General features: G+C 44.8%; 2 protein-coding genes across 5 annotated transcripts in view; both read right to left on the bottom strand.

Moving 5' to 3' along the window:
- Positions 1–3290, bottom strand: part of LOC119215525 (ephrin type-B receptor 4a-like) — a 28824-nt gene extending 25534 nt beyond the window's left edge. Inside the window, exon 1 of the mRNA XM_037467753.2 lies at positions 2585–3290. Within this exon, the coding sequence (XP_037323650.2) occupies positions 2585–2666 (82 nt within the window). The 5' untranslated portion in view covers positions 2667–3290. The remainder of the gene's footprint in view (positions 1–2584) is intronic.
- Positions 3291–13403: 10113 nt separating this feature from the next.
- LOC119215918 (disks large homolog 4) overlaps positions 13404–21105 on the bottom strand; it is a 48167-nt gene continuing 40465 nt past the window's right edge. For 3 of the 4 annotated variants that reach the window (XM_037468476.2, XM_037468475.2, XM_037468473.2), the window contains exons 7-22: positions 20054–20223; positions 19743–19879; positions 18625–18769; positions 18182–18317; positions 17859–18015; positions 17647–17749; positions 17349–17463; positions 15745–15936; positions 15563–15605; positions 15464–15494; positions 15214–15261; positions 15027–15128; positions 14672–14844; positions 14312–14424; positions 14096–14187; positions 13404–13553 (exon numbers count right to left, since the gene is read on the bottom strand). In XM_037468476.2, the coding sequence (XP_037324373.2) occupies positions 13447–13553; positions 14096–14187; positions 14312–14424; positions 14672–14844; positions 15027–15128; positions 15214–15261; positions 15464–15494; positions 15563–15605; positions 15745–15936; positions 17349–17463; positions 17647–17749; positions 17859–18015; positions 18182–18317; positions 18625–18769; positions 19743–19879; positions 20054–20223 (1864 nt within the window). In that variant the 3' untranslated portion in view covers positions 13404–13446. The remainder of the gene's footprint in view (positions 13554–14095; positions 14188–14311; positions 14425–14671; positions 14845–15026; positions 15129–15213; positions 15262–15463; positions 15495–15562; positions 15606–15744; positions 15937–17348; positions 17464–17646; positions 17750–17858; positions 18016–18181; positions 18318–18624; positions 18770–19742; positions 19880–20053; positions 20224–21105) is intronic. The other variant, XM_037468474.2, reaches the window with a different exon arrangement.

Raw genomic sequence — 21105 nt, 5'->3', positions numbered from 1 at the left:
GTTTAAGATAAGTTGGGGTTAGGGAAAAAGAAAAAAAAAAAACCTGGTATGGTTTAAGTTTAAGGATCTGAGCAGGTGGAAACCACTGCGGGGCTTTTGTCACTGGCTGCAACCTGAAATATGTGCGTGGAATAACCAAATGGGTACATTACAGATTGAGCTGGTGTGTGGGAGGATAAGAAACATTTCAAACAGCAGTCGGGCTTGGCTATATTTGTGAGAATTACTAATCCTGGATCAAATATAAAAAGCTTATGCCATTCCAGTTTAAGGTTCATACCTTTCTGTACATGACACATTTTGTGTTTCAAGAGGGAGGCACTGCAATGAGTGGGGGTTTTTTCTGTGTGTGTGTGGCAATGTGTGTGCATCGTCATTACTAATTTCCACCCAAAGCATGTAATTAATTTCGAGCCAAAAGTAATTATCTGATCAAGGGGTCTGTGTTTTAATCTTCACAGAGACAGAAGGAGGAATAGATCCACGCACTGAACAAGCAACCGGTGCACGTAAGTGAGTCATTTATCCCTCGGTTGGAAAAGGAGAAGAGCTTTGGCAGCTTCATCTACCCTCCCATCAGTTCAATAGAGAATCCCAGACAACTGAGAACAAGGAGGGGGGGGTCGACGATCCACAGACACAGGAACCAGACATCTTGTTCTCACTCGGTGAGACGCCGACGTAGCGCCTTGAAGCCGCCGCCTTCTGCAAGGAAGAGGTTAGAGGAAAAGGAGAAAAAAAACCCTGCCGATCCGAGGTTAAGCATCTCTCGCGTCCCGAAGAAACAAAAGTCTCTGCGTGGAGTCAGAGAGGCGGAGCCCCCAGCTGCAGCTGTGGGAGAAGGCCACGGACTCCCCCGACGGGCCTGAGAACTCGGGAGGAAAGAGGTTTAATGTCTGGGAAAAATCCCAAACTTCTCGCTTCGCGTACAAGAGTCAACAACATTTTGGTTTCTTGTTTTTCTGGGAATTTCACATCTTTTGCCAACGCTGCAAATCGAAGCATTAGGTGAGACCACGGGTGATGTCACACGCCGTGTGCAGCATCCGTGTGTAAGAAGCCGCGCTTGTAAGTCCCCCACACCCCCCCTCCTCCTCCCCCCCCCCCCCCCGGCCATCCAAGACAGGGGCAGACACGTGACGTCCGGACTCAAACCAGAAGAAGTTGACAGATTCATGTTCCTGCCTGTGTGAAGTCGTGCATGCTTGCGGTGTGTTCCGGTTCACAGCAGCTATTGATTGCGATGAACGTATATTGTGGAAAAAAACATTGTTTGCAGGCCGAGAATTTTTATTTATTTTGGTCCCAAAACAGCTAAAGTCGCCGTAGCAGCCGACGTTGGGAACCAGCCAGCGAAACAAAAGCTGCGTTAATGATTCGTGTTAAGGGTTATAATAGCAGTTGTCTCCATTCTTTACGCTAACTAGTAAGGGGAAATGAGATCGAGAAAGCCCACTTGTTATGCCACAATGTCACCTTAGGCAGATATAAGCCTGACATCAGAAACGGGCTGATGGAGAATAAAGAGTATTCCTCAGAGGAGCACAACAGCATGCAGCCGACACAGCAGTCAGGTACCTTTTGAAACCTTTCCAGTCAATGGCTCTTCAAAGAAACCCAGTTGTGATCCTCTGATCCTCTGATTAAAAAAAAAAAAAAAGTTTTTTTTTACCACCCAGCCTTTCATGGGAGTTTCATCTCGAGGTAATTTTTGTTTTAATCAACTCAAATCAGTTTTGGAGTTCCCTCCGCACTAAAACAACATCACAGAAAGACAGAGACGTGGCCGGAGGTTAAAATGAACAAGACATCTGGGCCTTCTGATTGATCTGGATTTGTCAATGTGGCTCACTGCACCCCCCCCACCCCCACCCTGCATTGAGCCAATTATTCGGACACTGGCCCTGTTGTTATGCTGATGATGCCGAGCTTTACTCGCCCCCCGAAACCAGACGGTTCGAAAGCAGCATTTTCTTTAGCTGCATGACAGCTCATGTCTGACTGGTCCCCGCGGGGTATACAAAGCTGACCCAGGACCTGTTAGTGTCATGTCTGCTGCAAGGAACGAAAATAAATGTTGATCCAGACTATATACAAACGTGTTTTCATGCATTTCTCGCACTGCGTCACGTAGATCTCAAGCATCAACTCACAGAGAAATCTGTATGATCCTCAGAGCAGAGTTTCAGAATTGATTTAAGAGGAGCTGATTAAGGGTCCCAAGGGTGCAGCCTGTGGACCTTTGACTCTAAAGTGAAAAATCAGTGTTGATGCTGGAAGAAACACTTTCAAAATAAAATGCCATGGGAATGAGGATGAATTAAATTTAAGATGTGTATACAACATACTATTGAGTCACTTACTGCGGCTGCAGTCACGTGTTGTCATATCATTTCTAAGATCATTCCACCGAGATTTGGGTTAAATCCTTGCGTTTGGTTGCATTGAATGCTCCTAAAATTGCGCGTGGTTTTACGGCGCTCTCGTTTTAGGCCAGAAACAGAATCTGGTACCGATCGGACATCTCACTCAGTCAACGTTAACCACAGAAAACCATGCACCCGTGTATTCTCCAGAGACTCACCTTCTTCTGCAGAAGCCAGGAGAGGCCAGTTGAGGAAGAAGATGCACCCGAGCAGCACGACGCTCCTGCACGTCAGCTCCATGATGTTGAGACAGAATGGATTAAAAAAAAAAAAACTTCCCCAGAAATTTACCAACTTTACGTTGCGATTAAAGTCCGGTTTGGGGGGAGAAAAAAAATACCCAACAGCCGAAGTGTTTCACCTCCTCGGTCCTGTGTCAGCACGGGGTAGACATGGTCCACACTTGGTGTGTCCTCGGCTTTAAATGCGCTCTTTTTGCGCTCCGCGCGACTTCTCCCGATTCTTCTCCCCCTCGCCGCCTCTCGCTGACCGAGCGGGCTGAGTCCACGGACCCCGGGCACCTCACTTCCTCTGCGTGCGTCCTCCACATCGGTTCATTCCCACGTCCACATGTTCTTGCTCCTTAAAAGCACGAGACTATTTTCTGCCTGCTGTCACGAAACGGCGGTGGGGATTCCCGTGCGACACGTTCAGAGCCGACCTCCCCTCTACCGCCCCCCCCGACCCTCTCCCTGGCCCGGAATGAACGGACAACGAATGGACCGGAACCGGGTGCGAGATGTTCTCGTTTGTTCTGCGCGAGCAGCGGGGGCTAAAAGTTGTGCGCTGCGGCCGCTCGTCGTGATGAGAAGTCAACGAGTACTTCGGTCAGGGAGGACCGCGTCGCCGCATCAAACCTCGAGTCGAATGCCACCAGCAGGCTCCGCCCACTGACTACCGTTTCCATAGCAGCAGAGAAAGAAGAAAAAAAAGGCGGGATAGCGCAAAGAGTTTCCGGTGGGCGCCTTTAAAATAAAACCCATATCGCCAATAGTTGGGAAGCAGCGAAAATAATAAAAGTTTAGGTTTCTTAGTGCGGTTCACTTTGTACACTTTGTCCTTTTAGCTTTTAAATCCAGGATTTGTGTACCTCTAATGTGCTGGGTCTGTTGTTTTTTCCCCCCCATTGAGTATTAGGTTAGATGGAAGCTTTTACTTTGACAACAGATTCGCACTACTTTCGGTGTTATTTAGACTGATTACATGTCCCTTGACTCCAAAACAACGGCGAGGTCCGTCCCATCTACAAGTTGGCAGTTGGCATCCTGTCAACTGTCATCTATGCGAAATCGGCAGGTATGTGTTTGTACAATCAACCGGTGGCAGCTGGTCCATAGAGGGCAATGGGGCAGCCTTGAGCCACAAAAAAATATAAAAGATTATATATCTTTTTTATTATATTAAAATATATTCAATATGTGTCTTTTTGTGTTTTTGAAACATGGGACATATTTGTAAATTAAGAAATCTGTGCAAAATATATGCTTTTCCTGCACGTCGTCTCCACAAGTCAGCTGGGCTCGGGCAAGGTCCCAAAGCGGCGGGTCTAATAAGCATTTTAGCCAATCGCTGATTAAAGTTAATGAGTGACATATAATTCCAGCATCCTGAAAAACATTCCGTTTATTGGCTCGTCTTTTGCCACAGAAACTGTTGGCTGGCCCTACCAAAGAAAATCCACCAGCCGCCATTGCAATCAATCCACGGAATGTCCAGATGTTGGCCCGATCCTACACCCAACTTGGCCTGATGAAATCCCTGTTGGTATGGAAAGCAACCGATTGTGTCCATAATTAATGCTGAAGTGAACAAAGTTCATCTTGACTGAAATATCTTTGGTACAACGTGCAATGACTTCCCATTCGGGCACCTCCTTGCCACAGAGCAGCCAGTTTAGAATACAGAACTCCAAGGGCACATCTGCAGGGCTGATAACTTCTGGCACAGGGGATTTGAACACTTGGCCTGCCGACATGGTCTCCAGTTGAGGTCAATTGAGCTGAAGTCTGCGAAATGCAGATAGACCGACGGGCAATCACCTGACTCACAGGCCACCCTGCAACCTGCTTTCTTGCAGTCTCATGAAAAAAGGAGACGATTTGCATAATTAGCTGCGTGAACATTATAAATGAATAAAATTAGAAATCTGTGCCGCCGCTCTGACTTTTGCGTGTATGTTTTATAACATTTCATAATAGAGGATTGTTTTATCTTTCTTTTAAATGGGCTTGTTTCCCTGCAGCATAGCGTCTGAATCCAGCCGATTTTATTAAGAGCCATGTTACACAGTCACTACATCAGTGTAGCAGGGCAGCCTATTTTCTTATTTAATTATTGGGTGTTTTCTTCAAGAAAAACTAAGTGGAATCACTTTTTGAAGACGGTCTGCAGCATGAATAAGAGGGAATGCAAATGTTAAGTGCAAACGACAAAATGTAAATAAGATATTTGCAATTCAAGCTCACTGAAAAGGCCCGACCAATGTTTAATGGTGCCATGGCTAAGGAGGTGTTTTTCCACTTTCTGGATTAGGCTTGTCTTGTTCGTGTTTGTCTGAAAAGTGTGTGAAGAAGAAGAATTGTGTGATTTAATTCATCCATCCTTTTGAAATTGCCAGAATGACATTTTTTTTTCATCAAGTCTTGCAGGTAAGATCAAAATATAGAAATGAGCACCGTTGGGACTTGTCCTTGACTTTGACGTTTTTTGTTCATGAGATAACGCCTGCTGCTTTGGTTTTCCTTTTGCATTTGCATGATCAACTGCACTGCCAATAATGTATAACGCCAAACATTTTAATGAGTTAAATCCAATGTTTTTTTTTACAGTTCTCAGAACTCTGTACTTTCTTTCCTTTCTGTCCCTTTTGGTAGTTTGTTACATAAGCGAATAGAGACTCAAAACATAAACAGAAGCATGAGGTTGGCGCTTAAGGGTTCACCAGTCAGTATGGCGGGCATGAAATTCTTCTTCTATCACTTCTACCGCCGGCCAGCAGCAGTGGGAGCTTCAACGGGCAGTAATTCGGAAACAAACAAGTCAGAAACGTCCCTGAGAGGTTCCATTTCTCTTCTTCCCAGGAAGTCTGTGACTCGTCTTGAGCGTAGGACCAAGGAGCTTCTGGATGAAAAAAATAACCGCCAAGAGAAAACAAGGCCATCGGCCAGATGTACGTGTACACGATGCTCATTTTGTGTTTTTGTTGCACACACGGTGTTATCAGACACGTAACTGCCGACGCCGGTTTTATCGATTTGACTTTGGTGACCCCCTGACTTTTTGTTTAGTGCCACTGTTACGGGGGTTCGAGGGCCCTCGAGGGAGATCACACTCCTTTGTTCCCGTCCCGGGGTTAGGGTTTAAAAATCAAAAAGTAAAAAGTATTTAATAACTAAACAAAGTGATATGCAATACAATTACAAAGTGAAATATGTGACTTTTCAAAGCGGCTGCTGGGAAATTCTAACAATTCTTCTTCAGTTTCAGTCCTTTGAATATGAATGGGGTGTGTTTCTTTGGTGCATTTGAATTTCATTGGCTTCTCCTTCAAAGGTGTCTCTTTCTGGTTGTTCACATGGTTCACATCCAGGTGTGAGTCTGCTGCTGCAACCCGAAACCTCTCTGTCTTATCTTTCCTTCACATTCCAATGCATAGATACCGCTTTGGCTTTATGCCTATAACATGGCATAGCATGTTTGTCTTCATCTTATAACTAGTGCACAGTGTTAATTACACACACAACATGAATTATCATACTTCATCATGAGGTTTAACACAGTTTATGTATATCCCTAACACCACCAACAGGTCAAACCGTTTACTTGTGCACTGAAGCGTCTCACAATATTGATGGAGTGATACCTCAGATTGTTCAAACATTCATGGCTCCTGTTCAACCCTGCTGATTTTTGTAGACCCCCGAACCCTGACTTCTCTAGCGCTACCATGTGGTTGACACATCTATTGGATGGACGTCCACGGCCATGTTATACAGTCATTCATGTCACCCTAAAAGACTTCCTTGATTCATCTAGAACCACCATCAGGCCAAATCTTTTGTCCACCCCCCATCTTTTGTGCCCTACTTTACGTCAAGCCAGCTGTTAATTATCCGCGTGTTAGTTATTACATTCTCATTGCCGTTAACATTTAGCTCACAGCACTTGTGTGCACTCTATTTGATTCATTGGTTTGACTCGAGCACATTGAAACATGGGGACAGGATGAGTTGAGCATTGAACTATCTGCCTGAGCTATGGGTGCATTAGTGTTTATTCATGTAGTCTTTCAAAGCTGCACAGAAAGGGGGGGCCCTTTAAAGGTAACAATACAGAGAGAAGTTAACTGAATTCTTTGCATCATTTGGGTTAGTAACCCGACAATTGGATGGTTGAAATGGGACATGCATGCAACGACCTAAAAGCCTAAAAAAACAGTATGCAACTTGCACACCGGGAACAACTAGTAAAAACATGTGCTAACATCTTCTTTGCCAAGCCTCTTTTGGAACAATGCAGGAGCCTCATTATTGACTCACAAAAGAATCACAAGGTTGCTATTTTCTTTTCTGAATACACTCTTGGAAATAAAGCAATGCTTCCAATGTCTTCCGAAACATTTCACTTTCCATTACGTTTTCATTGCCAACAGCATCTATCTGGTCTGCACACTTCACTCGCCTGTGCATTAAATATTATTTCAAGAGGCACTTTCCGGGTGTGTCATCCATAGTGTTTTAAAATTCCATTGTTTGCATATTGCTACAGTATATTCCATCATCCTAATTCTGGGATCATATGCCATCATTGCTTCCATAAAAGGAATGTGTGCATTGGGCTCGGGTGACATATTAAGCCTTCATGAACTGAGCTCTGCAGATGAAGCTCATAACATGAAACCAGAAAGCTGTGAGGCCAACGCGTTTTAATCAGTGGAATGGGCATATAGATGACATTAATAAATAGACGTGAACATGCCATAACACTCTTCATTCTTTCATAGTTTACCCATTCTCTGCAGATGTTGCTAAAATGAGGTGTGTTTCTTTCCTTTTCTCTCCAGATTATCGTAATAAGCTTTTAAGAGTGAGGAAGAAAAGGCGGAAGAACCCATTGGGTTTAATCCAACTAAAGTCTGAGAGCTCTGGCAAAAATCCACATGAGTCTTTGATATCTTTAAACCTAATAAGGCAGCTCTTTTGAAACAGCACAAAAGCGGCGTCTAACAAAACCTGCACCACACCCTGCGCACACCAGGGCTGAGGATGAATCATCCGATGTCTGGGCAGTCGCTGTGATTCGTGTTAGAGGGGAACCAAAGCTGCAGAAGTGACATCATCTGGAGCACAACACATAAACAAACTCTAGTTGTCCTACACAAACACTTTGATGGGTACCAGCTGGGACCTCACAGGTAGAGGGGACGGAGCTCCGGCGAGAAGAAAAAAGCAGCAGGCCCGAAATTACACATGAAATATGAACATGGAAAGGATCTGTGTTTGATGGCCTACTGCAGGCCGCAGCTGTCGCGCTGTAATGCAACAAATGCTGCTGACAAACCTCCCGAATAACCAAAAAATGTCTTTGTGATGACTAACCGTTGCTGTGGAGGTTTTTGGAAACTCGTTCACAGTAACATTCCTGCATCTTGGGCCCGAGTGGGTTACCTTGACCGTAGAATATCATATCTGAGTGAAGGAATACAGAGTCTCCCATCGGACAACAGAGAGACGGATTGTATAACGTGTGGTGAAGCCAGCAGACACCGACCCATTTACTGGAAGCTTCCCACTCATTTTAAACAGACATTTTCACCTCATTACTTCATGTGAACCTGAAGTCTCACAGTGTGTACTGCACTGCAAGCAAAGGTTCAGCTGGTGTGTCTTCAAGCTGATAGTAATCAGCCCTGAGTTGCGTGATGGCTCGTGTACTGAAATGCTTTCCTGCACTCACCGTGCAGAGGCATGGGAGCCGTTTTGAGGTTGCTTTGAATGCTTGAGATGGACCCCATTTATCAGTCTCTCACCACCACACATGTTCTTTCATACCAATCCAGCCCTGGCACTGCAGCTCTGGACCCCATCAGCAGGCACAAAGAGGTCCGACTGCAAAACCTCTTGGGAAACAGGCGGCGAGTAATTGGCCCTGACGCGGCATCGGATTGACTTGCAACGCATAATGACTATCACCTTGATCCCACTGAAGAGTTCTGAGATCGAACAATTATATTGACAATTATAATGCTAATTTCACTCCAACACGCTTCCTCGTTTTGGTCTCGTTTGAAGTGAAATCTTGAATTGCTGGCGTGATTAAAAGATTGCATTTGGAGGCATTCATTCCTCATCCCTCTTGGTTTATAATGACTCTCCATCCCGGCAGTCAAACAGGATGCTGGAAAGGGATCGTGAAGCACGTCTGGGACGTACAGGGTTTCAAGATTTCCCAAAAATATGAATCACTTTAATGATTCAAAAGAGGGTTTACCCAGTGAGCCAGTTACTAAATTAGGAGGATGATTTAAATTCTAAATTTGAAGTAAGCACATTACTTTGGCGCATTTTTTAATAATCCATCTGTGAGGCATCTGCCTTGCTCTAGCAGCCAACTGCGCATCCTCCCTCCCACCAGCTTGTTGGTAGGTTTCATTATATCCCCTGTATGGAGTAGACACCTGTTAATGGCTGAGAGGAGGATAACAGAAATGTCGAAGGCGGGTAACGTGATGGGTGCGAGGCCTTAGCGGCGTACCAGTTGCAGGTTTAAATCCTGTTTACGGGCTTTGATAGATGTTTCCGCCTCTCGCTGTCAAATCCTTTCTATCACTTTCAGGTGTTACAATGCAGCAGAGACCAGGCTGTGGTTGAGCAGGTGATTGATGTTTTGAATTTCAGGAGTGAACCTCCTGCCTCCCGCTACCCCGAACAAGTGGTTGAGAAAGTGAATAAATCCAGAATTTTAACCGGTAACGGTACACATTTCAAACCCATAGAATATAGGTTTATTCAATATAGGTTTGTCAGAGCTTATTCAGGCTCCACGTCAACGCCACGTAATTTGTGCCCAGAAGGACATATTTCATCAGATATAGCTGTCCATCATTTGATGAACATCACCCTCAAACTTCAACCTGGTACATGAGTAAAATGTTGTATTTACAGAGCATTTGAAATACCACTTTACATTTAGCATTAGCATTTGTCTGTTTATCAAGAAGTCACACTTCATAGCCGTGTATTATTACGCCGTGAATACACAGCGTCATAAACCATGCTCAAGTCAAGGTGTGTGTGTGAGGGACAAGTGGTGTAATGTTGGCATTTTCACAATTTTACATATGAAAATAAGGTACAGATGACCGACCTGAGGCAGGTATACAGGACCCACACAGGTCGGCTGAATAGCATTGCATGTCGTGAATGAAAGGTATTTTGAGTGTTTTTCTAAAGAGAAAATGGTTCCCTTGATAATTAAGAGCCACAGTATGAGTGTCCAAATGCATCTGAGAGCAGCTACCAGCAGCTCCAAGTGGAGAATGAGTGCCCTCCCCTGGTCCCACTTTTGCTTTCCTGCAGGTTTCACCTGTCGAATGTCAGATAGCAAGTCATCAACCCAGACAAATAAAACAAATAAAAGAACAAGGCTCCAGAGTCCATTTTCAGAAAGCATTTTTAAATTCATTTTATTATTTTATAGCTAATTTACAACAAGCGTTTCACTGAACTGGAACATTTTATTTTGCTTGATATTGTCATTGTTAAATATATTTTTCTGCATCAGTTGACTTCGTTGTAATTTCGTATTCAGTCTTTTCTGTAAAAATTCATATATTTTATAAGGAATATCACACTATGATACGGATGGCTGAGAGAGATATCATAATAAATACATTGAACCCTCAAATAAAGAAATAAAAACATATGATTTCAATCATGGATTTGTTGTCTAGTGTTGCTGTTTCTGTGATTCACTCAATGTGTAGATGTAAATAGATTTTCTCATGATTTTGTGTTTGTGTGTGTGTGTTTCGTCCGTGCGTGCGTGTGCATGTGCAGATGTCGTTTTTTCTGTGTCCGAGCAGTTTAACTGGGCTTTGGCTCCGATGGATCCTGTACTCGCATCAATCCTGCAGTGCGCGCGGCTGAACCAAAAGCCACACAGCAATCCAACATCGCTATCATATTTACAGCATTTCTGGCCAAGACCCAAACGCTCTCTCAATTTGGAGAAAAAATAAAAAAAAGAATATACAGACTTGAGAGGGAACCCGTGACAGATATAAATAAATCATTGAACCAAAACTTGATAGTTGTCATTCACGAGCCTTGAGCTGAGAGAAGCAAGTGAGCAAAAATGAACAAACAATAAGTATGAATGGTCACTTCCAACAATACTTCCACCTTCACTCTTATAATCCAGAACAAATTATAAGTAAATACAAACACATGCTCATAAAACCCTTGAGTCCTTCGTCGTTTTCTTGCCGATACCCTTAGCATATAATGCCGTCAGTGCAAACTTTATAAATACTGTTTTTAATTTTAGACACACGTAAAACCATCTTAGTTGCATAACATCATAGCAGTATTGCACTACATCTTCATGTGCGACTCACTCTCTCGCTCTGGCACACACACACACACACACACACACACACACACACGCGCACACACACACACACGCGCACGCATATGCACACCACCCATTCATGTATTGTACATTATAACCACCTGTGGATGTTTATAAAGGATAGATATTCTCATATAGTATCATTTATATTTTACACACAACACGTTTTCACCCGCACCGGCGCGCGCACACACACACACACACACACACACACACACACAAGCAGCAAACACACGTGTGCACACACACACACAGTCACGCACAGCTGCATTGTACACGTGTTTTTCGATTTGTTTTCGACATACACAAGATCTTATGTCTGTTTAAAGCTCGAGTGTGAGGTCTGCTTTACAGTGAACAATTCAGTTATTTCTTTGTAGGTTTTTGCTGCGTTTTACAACAATAAAATGGGAATGTGACTAAATTCAACATCCAAACTGCAAAATCACCCAAAGAAACCAATGGAATGCTGTTTGGGGATGTTGATTTTTACAGACTTAGTCCCTTTAGAAATGGTCATAAAAAAGATATATATTTATATTCATATTTATATTTATATATATATATATATATTTATATATATATATATAGGCCATATATTTGTTAGACATAACTTATCTTTAATTTGTGTTGACACAAGAGGGAGAAAGAAGCAGAGAAAAGTGGAAGATAGAGTAAAAGAAGACCTATTCCTCCCACAAAGAGGATCATATGGACTCACTCACGCACGCGCGCACACACGCACACACACACATAGACAAACACACACACACACACACATACACAGATACACACACACGCCATGGCTTTTACTGCGGCCACTGGAAACGGTGTGCAGGTGTGCGGCTGAGGGGTCTTTTGGAAGAGTGATGGGTGGCTGCTCTGCTGTTTGTGTCTAGAGAGAGATAACATTCATCCTGGATTCTGACCAGCAGGTCAGAACAGCCAGTCGCCCTGCAGAGGAGTGTGCTAGGTTACAGCTGAGGTTACAACTCTCCTTGTGTGTGTGTGTGTGTGTGTGTGTGTGGGTGTGCGTCAGAATGCAAGAGGCTCGACGTGCTTTTCGGGACGTGTGCCGCGCTCAGGTTGGGCCTCTCCTGAACACATCCCATTGCTGTGACGTTATTCTCTTCTTCCTTCACGAGACATGCTAAAAAAGACCTCCTCCACCAATAAAGGACGTGGAGAAGGAGAACACGCCCCCAAGTTACTCACTTTCTTTTTCAAATCTCTTTTGTTTTTTTAAGTCAGTTTTTTGTCTCCTGTTGCCATTGTCTTTGAGGATGCATGCAGAAATTCAGCATATGAGTGTTTCTTTAATGGTTATAATTATTTCAACTCCCTCTAAATAATGCCTCGCGATATTCAACATGGGTGATTGAGCAGACGTCTTGGCCACTGAGGTGTTATTCTGAGTTCACGCTCAGAACCAAGAGGAGATTGACGAGAAAAGGGGATCACTTTGCAGAGAAAAGACACCTCTTCGAGAGGGACTCGGCACCTCGTTCTCAAGTCTTTCCCCCTTTCCTGTCCTGAAACAAGGCAGACCTGACAGGAGGAGGAGGAGGACAGAAAGCCAGGAGTTGATATAAAAAGGGAGGCCGGAGTCTATTCGGGGCGCCTCCATCTAGACATAGGCGCGTGGAGGTGTTCAATGGGAGCGTGAGAGGTTGAAGTGGTCTTAATTACTACCTCAGGGTCCTTCACCCTGTGCTCCTTGGAGCCGCGTTCAGGCCTGACGTGTCCAAGGCGGCGTTGAGATTCCGGGTGGACCGCGGTTCACACGTGGCATCAGAATGCATCTGAGATCTCTCAAGTAATCGCTTGTGATTGGATTTCGCTTCACATTTGCTTTTATCTGTTGGGAAACTGCGTCTAAATAAAGAAAAAAAAAACACACACACACATTACATACTACGATTTACACAAAATCGACTGTGTCCGGGGACATTTGCGTCCCCAGCTGCATTTGGAGATGTCCGCTTGTGGCCAAGATGCATTTTAATGCGGCGTGTGAATACGGCCTCGGAAACTGCTTCACTAAAGCGGAATACTGGCTAGTTATTTTCCCTCAGTCTCTTGCAGTGTGATTACACATCGCTGTGCTCACATCGGGTCTCAGAGTCTCTTTTTTTTTTTTTTTTTTTGGTATCGTTCCTCGCTTTGCTGTGTCCCTTCTGCGTCTGTCTCTGTTTTTGTCTCAATATGCATTTGTCTCTCTGTGCCATTCTCAGTGATGAGTGCCTGAGCACTGACTTTGCTGGAGGACAGACAGGCAGGCGGGGGGGGGGGGGGGAGGGGGCTCGCCATGAGGGTGAAGGGTGGTGTCTGTTGGTGGTTGTGTGAAAGGGGGGTGGGGGGGGGGGAGGCGGTCCGGACGGGTGCAGCATCACAGCCTCTCCCGGGTGGGGATCCAGATGTAAGGCCCTGACTGCTCCTCGATCACTGTCTTTACTTTGTGATAAACCTCTTCAAAGCTGTCCCCGTCCACGACAGCTGCAGCAGGACAAAGGGTGTGTAGAGGGAGGGAGGGAGGGAGGGAGAGGGGGAGGGGGAGGGGGGGGAGGGTGGGTGTAGCAAAATGAGAAAAAGAAGGAAGAAGGGAAAAAGAAAGATTGCAGACAATGAGAGGAATAATTCCTTCTGGATACATCTTTAAGATCTGCGTACGCTGTAAATACTGAATGTAATCTCAATATTGAACAACCGGCATATTTCCATTACGCATGAATATCTACAAAGTGACCCATATATTTGTTCAGTCTCGCATCTTTTCCTAAATGTCACATAGGACAGCTGTTCACCATTTGAAGACAGCGGCAGGCTTGATCTAACATTCATATTCTGACTGCTGTGATTTGCCCTAAACATAAAATGTTAAAATGCTCCACCCAAAGTTAATTTTCTCCAGTTTAACTCACTTTTTAGCTCATCCGACGGTGGCATCCTAACCAATATCAACCCCAACCATCCCGTGTTCAGTGTTGTTTTTGTGTGCATCATCGTGTCACGCAGACACACACGTTGGTCACGCTTACCCGAGAAACACTCTAGAAAGTCTTGCTCTAGTTTGAGGGCTCGGTCCATTCCTTTCCTGGCCTGCTCCTCCGTCAGTCGGGTGTTGATCTCTCTGTTAACGTCACACACACACACACACACACACACACACACGTTCCAACAATTGTCGGCATGACGTGCAGCATATTTGACGTGAGGGTAAACAAAATGCAGGGGGACTTCTTGGAAATACATACAGGACGTTTTCCAGAGACTTGGGCCGGACAAAGATGGCGATGGGATGGAGTTGAGCTGCCTGTAGTCTGCGCACAGCGTTGGCCGACACGTCCAGGATGCAGTGCTTCCCCTGCTGCTTGTGCACAAATTATATGAAGTAAGCAAACACTTTTGTTAATTAGGCAAACAGTCATGCGATGTCCCTCCTTGCTAAAACTTGAAATATGTATTAATTGGAATAAAAAAACATTCTAATCAAGTCATGAATTCCTCTATTCTAAATAAGAGTCTATAATTGGGTTAAAGTTCTAGTTCCAATTGTTGAAATTTTCTTTTCATGCCATGGATTATATATAAATTGTCAGCATGTTGCCGCGCACCTGCTCAGCCACCTCGCGGACACTCTGGACACTGGTCCCGTACAGGTGGCTGTTGTACTGGCCCGCCTCGATGAACCGATGGCTCTGGATGTCCTTCTCCATCTGTTCCCGTGACGACACAAAGTGATAGTCGCGTCCGTCCACCTCGTACTCCCTCTTGGGCCGCGTGGTGTCTGTGAGGGCGGACGGGCGGAAAACAAGATAATTTTTTTTTTTTAAAGCAGCACAAACACTTGAATCTGTGCGTCTCGTGCAGACATCCACCCCAAAAACGTCTGCAGGTGGCAGCACTGACACGACAGGAGGAACGAAAAGCAGCGGATCAGTCCCCGCGACAGACAGGACAATTACTTACGTGGGACACAAGATCCAAACTTATCAGGGAACTCAGACAACAGGTCGTCATTTATCCTGTCTTTCACAGGGCCCAGGATGATGATGGGCCTCGCGTAGTGAACTAAGCGCGGAGGGAGAGGCAAAACGGTTTGGATTAGAAGCATTCAGATATAAACAGAGAGCCTTTAAATAATGTATGACCTTACCTTCCACTTGAGTGACAGTCTCATAACTTTGTGAGGTTTTATCTCTGCCTGGTGACAGAACAGAGAAGCATTCAGGCACAACTTTCTATTTTTTTTTATAACCAAGGGACTCTGTAGCTTCAGTTATTGGGAGGCGATGCACTTTCGACTGAGCTATTAATCTGCCCTTTGGTATTATGGGGTGTGTCTGGTTACTATTTCTCTTCTCTATATATAGAAAAATAGTACATTTAGCATTCCTACGGATTACCTTGAGGGCCCAAGCTGTCTCGGCCATGGTCCTGCAACAGAAAGCACCGTTTGAGAACCAGTCACATGACATTCAAACCGCTGCGGGGAATCAACTTACCCTCTCTTTGGTGTTAACGCGAGACCACTCTTTTCTTTCCACCCTGTGGAGACGCGGAGGAGGAATCGTTTATTGGTTTGATTTTGGAGACAGAGTTTGAGTCAGAAAAGTTGAACCAAAGTGTTGTTGTGGCTGTTGATGCACGACGAAGGATGAGTCCGAAACCTCCCACACTCACTCACAGGGAAAAGTCTGACCTGTGCTTGCTCGGGATGAAGCCGACCTCCTCGGCTTCGTTTTGGGGGCAGACCTTACGGGCCTGCCACCAATCCTCATCACCGCAGTCCAACACATGCAGCACTTCCCCAAACCTGAAGCCCAGCGCCTGACTGAGGAAGCCACAGTCCGCCGTCTTGTCATAGTCAAAAAGAGCCCTGAGGGAAGGAGGAATTCCAATCAGTTGCTGAATAACACTGCTTTAAATTGTGTTCCACCACCTGAACACCACAAGTGTGAATAGTCTGCTTGCATTTATGTATTAAATATATTGTAGAAGGTCCAACCACATTCCTGTGTAGATTGTCATGAATAAGTGTGCATACCGTTTAATAATCTGAACACTTTAGGTGATAAAATCCAAAGGGACATGTTTTAAAAAGCTCTGACAGAAACCATGTGTGGCCTGCAGAGGTGCACGGGGGCACCCTGCTCTATATCCGTTAGTGCAATAGCGTCTCAGACCACTGAGTGGCAGCGCTGAGCCGCGAGCTTCTGTGCACGACAATGAAGAAGGCAAGGAAGAAACACAGCGCCATGTTGGATTTAAACCACTCTAGAAAGTGCTGTTAGTCCAGAACAACAACCCCTTGACCTTTTGGACCGGAAGGCCCAAAAGGTCACTCTGACTGGCAGTATTTGTCTTTAATCTCAACATTTTCTTTGTTTATTTTGAATCGAACAAAAATGGAATGACATTATTCTTTTTTTTACAGTAAATCTAGTATGAGCAGTGAATTTCCTAAATCTGCAAACAAAACCTACAGTGAGTTTATAGGTTGACATGGTAACATGAGACTAAATAGTGCCTTAGATCTATTGATGTTGTTGTATAGTATGTTTTCTTTTCCTAATTGTAAAGGCTGCATTACAATAAGGTGGTGTCATTTCCTAAACATGGTAACCTTTCCCTAGCTGTCATTAAGTCCAATTTAACTTTTTTGACATAAATATCACTGCTTAAATATTTATAGTCAACCCTACAATATAGTCTCAATATCAGGTTATTTGGTCAAATATATTGTAATATTGCACCTTTCTCCATTCCACCTAGTCTTTCTTTTATATTGTGCAAATTAACATAATGCATTCCTTATGTTCCACTGCCTTGTCATTTTTTGACTGGTGCTTGTGCTTTACTTGGTTCTGGCTTATTGCTTAGAATTGTCTGCAGTGACTACAGTTAATTGTTTCTTTGTAATAATCAAAATACAGTCCAGCGGTCATGACTCATATTTTTACTTTTGAAAAGGATTAGCAGTTACTTTGTGGCTTAAAACGATGACATTTGTCATCGCTTCAGTGGGTGACTGGAGGGTTTTGCTCAAATTTTGACCAAAAACTACAGTATAACAAGGACACAAAAGATTCAGTTTTGAAAATGCAGAGCATGTCAAGTTAAAATGGTCAGTGGACTTGCATTTCCATCATGACTTTCTGGTCTTCCAACAACTCAATGCGCTTCACATGTCAACATTCACCCATTCATTTTCCTGTATTTCACTCGCTTTTGGGCCAAACGTAAGGTCGGCTGGCGGGCAAATTGAGATTCATTGCGGCGATATGACACCTGATGTAGAAGCCCCTCTTAGGGTTGCTCCTTAGCGTCGTGGTGCCAGATCCCATGCTGCTGTTCATCAGCTGTTCCCTCAAGTCATGGATCTTAGCCTCAAAACGGCTGTACTCTGAAACAGAGAAATACGAACACGATCAGCTTTTGGGCTACACCCAAATGCATCATCAGCTTGATTAAGTGAACGCCATTGCCCTCGCCCATCGCTGGTGTGATACGAGTGGAATTTATAATTATTTTAAGGCTCAATGACTGTGAACTTGTGTAATATTAGAAAAAGAGATTGTGGCTTTACCGTCCGGTCTGTACTGAGCGATGATGGTCACCGTCTGGCCAGCGTTCTTCAACGCCGCAGCGGCCTGTTCGTGCGTGGCCATACGCAGGTCCACGCCGTTCACCTGACACACACACACACACACACACACACACACACGGTTAAAAACCACAACAGAAAAAAAAGCCACCGTGCATTTAACGCGTGACTACTTTAGGAAGATGAGTCTTTACACTGAGGATCTGATCGCCCTTGTGCAGCTCTCCGCTGAGGTCGGCCGGCCCCCCCGCCAGGATGAAGGAGATAAAGATACCCTCTCCGTCCTCCCCGCCGACAATATTGAATCCCAGACCAGTAGAGCCTCGGTGGATCAAAACTCTACGAGGCTCCCTGGGCGAGAGATGGAGGAGAGAGGAAGGTAGAGCGACACGTTATCAATAATGTGCACTACACAAGATCAATACAGTCAGTGCTAATGCCTCTAATACAGCTAATTCCTCCACTGCTGCTGGTAATACATCAGTGTACAGTACATGTCTAAGGGATCATTGCTTACCTGGGGATGTCATCGTCTCCCATCATGCCATGCAGAACCGGAGAAAACCGACTAGGTGAGGTGGGAGTGAGGGCTTGTGGGTAATCTGACCCAAGATAGCTGGGGTGGCTGAGTTCAGTGTCCATATGGGAATATGCTGGGAAAATACAGACAAAATCCAAAGAGTTCTCTTATTAATTGCTTTTCCACCAAATAAACAGGTGGAGTGTGATATTTTGTTTCTTTGCGTGTTTATTTAAAGAAATTCTCTTCAATCACCATCTTATACATTTCATTGAGCGGCGGTTTCAGGTCATGGACAAACCTGGACCTGATCACCTCAGCTTTGAATGTTCACACAACTTGCAAATTCATCTCAAGCGCATTAGACAGAAATTTTGGTGACGCCGTCTACTGGTGTGATTATTCTCCTTTGTTCTCCACACAGTGTCTTGGTGGCTTACTGCTGGTGAGGTCAGGCGGGTTGTAGGAGTTGGTGAGGAACAGGTTGTTGGGCTTGGCCACCCTGAGGTACACCACCTCGGCTGTGTTCTTCAGAGCCCCCACCGCATCCTCGTGCATCACGTCCTCCAGACACACGTTGTTCACCTGGTCGTTGGTGACAAGGGAAACAGGACCAGGGTCATTAAACTGCACGCTAACGAAGGCTTGCGTTACATTTGTCGGGTTATGATGGAGAAACCGGACGTCCAACAACTCATGTTTAGATTGAGGTTTGCGAACTTTTGAGATTTCAGAATTATTTCAGAATTCCATAATTTTATCAGGGCCTTTTAATAGAGTTAATTTTGGGCTCGCTCAATTTCTTGGGGGGGCAGTTTCATGCTGAATGACTTATTTACGAGAAACATGGGAGTTTATCTCTGGTAATCTATAGTCACGCTCGTGATTGTTTGTCAACAAGGTCGGTTTCGAAAATGAATGAATGAAATGCAAATGCATAAAAAAACTGATTTGCTACAGAACCCCGACCCAAATTTAAACCACAGACATGTACAATAAACTGCTGAATGTATTAGTAAATCCTTCCTCTATGAACTATAAAAGAAATGGCTAAAAATCAATCAGATCAGAAATCCATAAATAAAGCTGGGGGTCCCATCTGGTTTGGGAGCCCTTGTTTAGGCACATTTCCTTATTTGTAAATGTTTCGAAATGGATCATCATTACATATGACTTCATACAGCCACTGATATCTGATCTTTGATCGGATTCGCATGGAGCAGAAGCCTGCATTTGCTCAGAAACCATTTAGCAGGGAAACCCAGCACCATTTTGAAGTCGAGCAGCGCTACGTGTTCTCTCTGTCCTCCAGCAGGGGGCAGCAACGCTGCTCCAGACGCTTTAGTGGCGACGCTCCAGTAGGACATTTACGTCCCGTCCTACACACCCATTAACATGTTAACGAAAGCCAGTCCAGGCCATGAAAATTACAGCTGTAATTTATCTTGGCCGTGGACATGTCAATGCTGCTCGAATACACCATGATGCGTGTCTTCGTGCTCCAGAGGGGAGGCTCGGCTGCCATTAGCAGCAGACGTATTACGTGTGGATGACCAACCGCTAAGATCTTGTCGCCGATCTGCAGGCGACAGTCTTTATGAGCCGCTCCGCCTTCGATGATCTTGGTGACATAGATGCTGTTGTCCCCTGGTATGTGCTGGTTTCCCACCCCTCCGGCAATGCTGAAACCTAATCCTGAGGAAAGGGAGCGAGGACAGCGAGAGCAAAGGAGGCACGGGTTAACACAGCAGATTCTCTAAACCCAATGGGGGGGGGGGGGACAAAGCTCAGCTGGGTTTAAAGCATCTTTAAAGCACACAGAGAAAAGGAGCCGTTGCTGTAAACCGATCCACACTTTCCCACACGTACCTTTAGGCCCTTTGATTAGTTTGATTTCAGTGACTTTCTCTGCCGCTGGTTTCCTGCGGAGAACGTAGAGGCGGACGATAGCACCGGCCTCCTTGAGGGCCTCCACAGCCTGGCTGTGTGTCACTTCCCTCACGTCAACATCATTCACAAATAGGATGCAGTCATTCACACTAAGAGACAGAGACAGATACAAAATACAGAATTATTTTTGTTTGTTTGAGGAAAATAGACGTGATCCTCCACCAGACGAGGTGGGGAACACTCAACTGTATCTAATCTACAACTTTAGTTTGTTTTGGGAGATTCGGTTCCTCCGCAGGCAACTGGCCTCTCCCCCAAATTCTCAGTATCCAAATCAGAAACCCATATGCATGATCTGGCACAAAGGTTAGCGGCGGCGAAGTCCCTCTTAGCGTTAGCGCTTCCTGAAAATGATGAGCTGATTCGTGAAGAGCAGAAGTGACAGACTGCTTGCAGAAGAGAAGCTGGTTTTGGAGCAAGGAGATTTTGATGAAATTGCTATTTTCAGAAGCACACATTTCCTCCTCGGAGGGCGTGAAAACTCTACTTATCACAATTCCATTCATGTGTTTAAAATTGATTTCTACGGCCATGAAAACAATAGGGTGTAAAATTTTGTAACACTAAAATAACTCTCGGGGGCTGCAAGAGGTTCAACAAATGGCGCTTGGTGAAAGTTCAATCAGGGAGATCTTCATGCTCGCTCTCTATTTATTTACATTCTCCCTCTCTTCACCCTACGTCTTCCAACGCATCTGATTCAACCAATCAGATTCGGCCACGGCCGCTGGGAGCCAATGCTCTCGTAGCGGTCAAACTTGAAAACCTTTTCCCCTGCTGCAGTAGGTCGTCGCTTCACTTCACCTCCTCCTGCCCCGTCCACCAACAGATTCCATCACAACCACGAAAGAAAAAAAACATGGAGCTCATCGAAAGTCCTCGCATCCACACCCGTGACTTTCTGCCGTCGTTCTGCACCCGTCGGGCTCCACCATCATCGTGACATGACTCACCTTACGCTTAATGTATAA

Source organism: Pungitius pungitius, chromosome 16, assembly GCF_949316345.1.
Source record: "Pungitius pungitius chromosome 16, fPunPun2.1, whole genome shotgun sequence".
Lineage (NCBI taxonomy): Eukaryota > Metazoa > Chordata > Actinopteri > Perciformes > Gasterosteidae > Pungitius > Pungitius pungitius.
The sequence above is the reverse complement of the archived record's forward strand: the minus strand, read 5'-3'. Positions and strand labels throughout refer to the sequence as shown.